General features: G+C 35.5%; 1 protein-coding gene across 1 annotated transcript in view; it reads left to right on the top strand.

Annotated features, from left to right (window-relative positions):
- The window catches only part of TAF2 (TAF2 RNA polymerase II, TATA box binding protein (TBP)-associated factor, 150kDa), a 104282-nt gene that overhangs the window by 53824 nt on the left and 47721 nt on the right, over positions 1-2737 (top strand). Inside the window, 1 exon segment of the mRNA XM_011973021.1 lies at positions 1061-1195. Within this exon segment, the coding sequence (XP_011828411.1) occupies positions 1061-1195 (135 nt within the window).

The raw sequence follows: 2737 nt of genomic DNA, 5'->3' as shown, positions 1-2737 counted from the left end.
TTAGCTACTGTCAGAAAAATTGGAAAGTCAATGCTTTTATTCCAATTCGCCTTTCTGATAATACTTCTAGTGGACAGGAGAGAGAGAGAGATTGGTACCTAAATGAAACTTGAGTCTCAAAGGGCAGAGAGGGCATAAGACAGGTATTTCTATGGAAAAGAACCTCTCCCTCAGTTGTTGCTATAGTACTAACACTGACAATTGTTGCTCTTGTTATCTCTGCTTCTTCAAGCAATAAAATGAGCCATTCTCCTTTCTGACCTCCATTTTAGAGGAATAATTATTTTGAGTAAGAGGGGTTAGTCCATATCTCCCCATGTGCTAAAGACTAAGATGTCTGGTCATCTGTAGTCCTGCCTAGAATTTAATTAGGTTTGTTTTACTGACAGAGTTAACCAATGTGTGTAAGTCATGTTTTTACTTTCTTAAAAATGTTGCCTGTGAAAATTTGGAAGGAGAAAAATTAGGCTGCATTTCAGATGATTTATCATTTTTTCCCTAGGTTGAGGATTGGGTGTTCCTGAGGATTAGGTGTTGGGAGAATCAGTTTGTTCTAAGACTGAGTGGCTCCACCTACTTATGTCGTTTAATCCTGAAAATGGTTGTGAGGAAATGAGGCTCCTACTCAATAGGCAACTAGCTAAAGACACCTAGCACAGAAGGTAGTAGAGTTTAGTTATTGAATAATGGTCTGTCTAATGCTGAAATCTGTACCTTTTCTACTGTATTACACAGAAGTAATTCTAAAATCTATGCCTTTTCCACTGTATCACATAGAAGCGAATTTATATAATTTACATCACATGTATTTCCTCCGGCAAATGAGGACCAAGGCACATAGCCTACAGAGTGATGTGCAGTCATGCAACTCTTCCCTTAGTTTCCTGCCCAGCTCTTCTCTTATGTTAGAATGCTTTGAGATATGTTGTCAGTGGGAGGGGTTGGGATGTGGAGGTGTTAGGATCCGTCCAGATATCTGTGTCAGCCCAAGAGTAACTCTTTTCTACTTATAGTTCAATGAATTGTAGTAACAAAAAGTTAGGTTATGTGCTTTTAAAAGTTCTTTTTTTTCTTTCTTTTGTAGACTATGCCAGTTGCAATGGCTTTATTAAGAGATGTTCATAATCTTTGTCCTAAAGAAGTCTTAACGTTTATTTTAGACTTAATCAAGTACAATGACAACAGGAAAAATAAGGTGAGGTACTTTTATTTTTTTATCTTCTACAACAGTTTTCTTAGAAAGGCAAAGTAATTTTCTTAATATTACAAAACTACCCAATGGTATTTGTTTCTGAATAAATACCTAAAAATTTAGGTCTTTAAAAATAAAAATCATCGTTGAGTCCATAGTACTTGAAATTTCTAGAGACCGAGGCATGTAAACACGATTTATTAGAATAACCAGTGGATAAAAAACAAGATTAGTTTTTAAATGTTCTTCAAACCTCTTGTAATGTGGAGAGGAGTAGTGCATCAAATTTGGGGTAGCCAGCTAAAACTTGGTAAAACCTGACAATACAATTTTATTTGTATACTTTTTTTTTTGTTCGCCTAATGATACCTAAAAGAGTTCTCAATTGGGATTAACTTGTTCCTTGATTCATTTGACCTTTTTCTTTTTTCTTTTCTTTACCATTATGTCTTTATTCATTTATTTAGCAAATAGCAATTGGGTGTCATGCTTCAAAAATTATTTCATCCTACTTTTTAACAGTCCAACAATCAACAAATGTTTTTAAGTATATATGCTATGCTAGAGAGTGTCCCATGTTAGCTGGAATGGAAAGATGGTTGATGTCTTAATGAACTTTATTTATTCATTAAACAACTGCTCTATATTAGTCTGATTTTACACCATCAAGGACACAACCTGGTAGGGAAATCAGACAAGTAAACAGTTGGCAGTCATATGTGATAATTGATCCAGTGGAAGTATATATGATTCCCTAGGGGAATGCAAGGTGTAGTCTTCTCTCAATATCCATGGGGGATTGATTCCAGGACCCCCTTTTTGGATACCAAAATCTACAAATGTTGAAGTCCTTTATATAAATATTTGCATATAACCTATTCACATTCTTTCACATACTTTTAAATCATCTCTAGATTACTTGTAATACCTAATACAATGTAAATGCCATATATATCATTGTTAATACTGTAGTGTTTAGAAGAGAATGGCAAGGAAAAAAGTCCATATGTGTTCAGTGCAGACACAGCCTTCCTTTTTCTTCCCCCAAATATTTTTGATCTGAGGTTGGTGGAATTCACAGATGCAGAATCCATGGACATGGAAGCCACATATACAGAGAGAGGGTTAGATATAGTGTCTACTTCGAAGGATGTAGAGAGAGACTCAGGGAAGTTTAGTATAGAAGTAGTGACCCTCAAACTGAGTCATAAAGATGAGTAGGATTTTCCCAGAGTTTGAGTAGGACCAGTCTAGGAAGATTGTTCTAGCAGAAGGATCAGCACATACGAAGACACAAGTAAGTGTTAGGATAAGTCAAATTGATGAAGCTTTTAATAAAACATTACAACAGTTAAAAAAAAAAAAAGTCACAGGCGTGTTTATTAAAAGATGACTATTTTAATGAAAATCAGGAAAACAATATTGCCTCTTTAACATTCAAATAATTTTAAGCTGAAAGACTCCTTTAAAAATTAACATTTTGGGCTGGGCGCGGTGGCTCAAGCCTGTAATCCCAGCACTTTGGGAGGCCGAGACGGGCGGATC

The sequence above is a fragment of the Mandrillus leucophaeus genome, unplaced genomic scaffold (genome assembly GCF_000951045.1).
Source record: "Mandrillus leucophaeus isolate KB7577 unplaced genomic scaffold, Mleu.le_1.0 Scaffold133, whole genome shotgun sequence".
Taxonomy (NCBI): domain Eukaryota; kingdom Metazoa; phylum Chordata; class Mammalia; order Primates; family Cercopithecidae; genus Mandrillus; species Mandrillus leucophaeus.
Note: the sequence above shows the minus strand (reverse complement) of the source record. Positions and strands in the feature narration are given on the sequence as shown.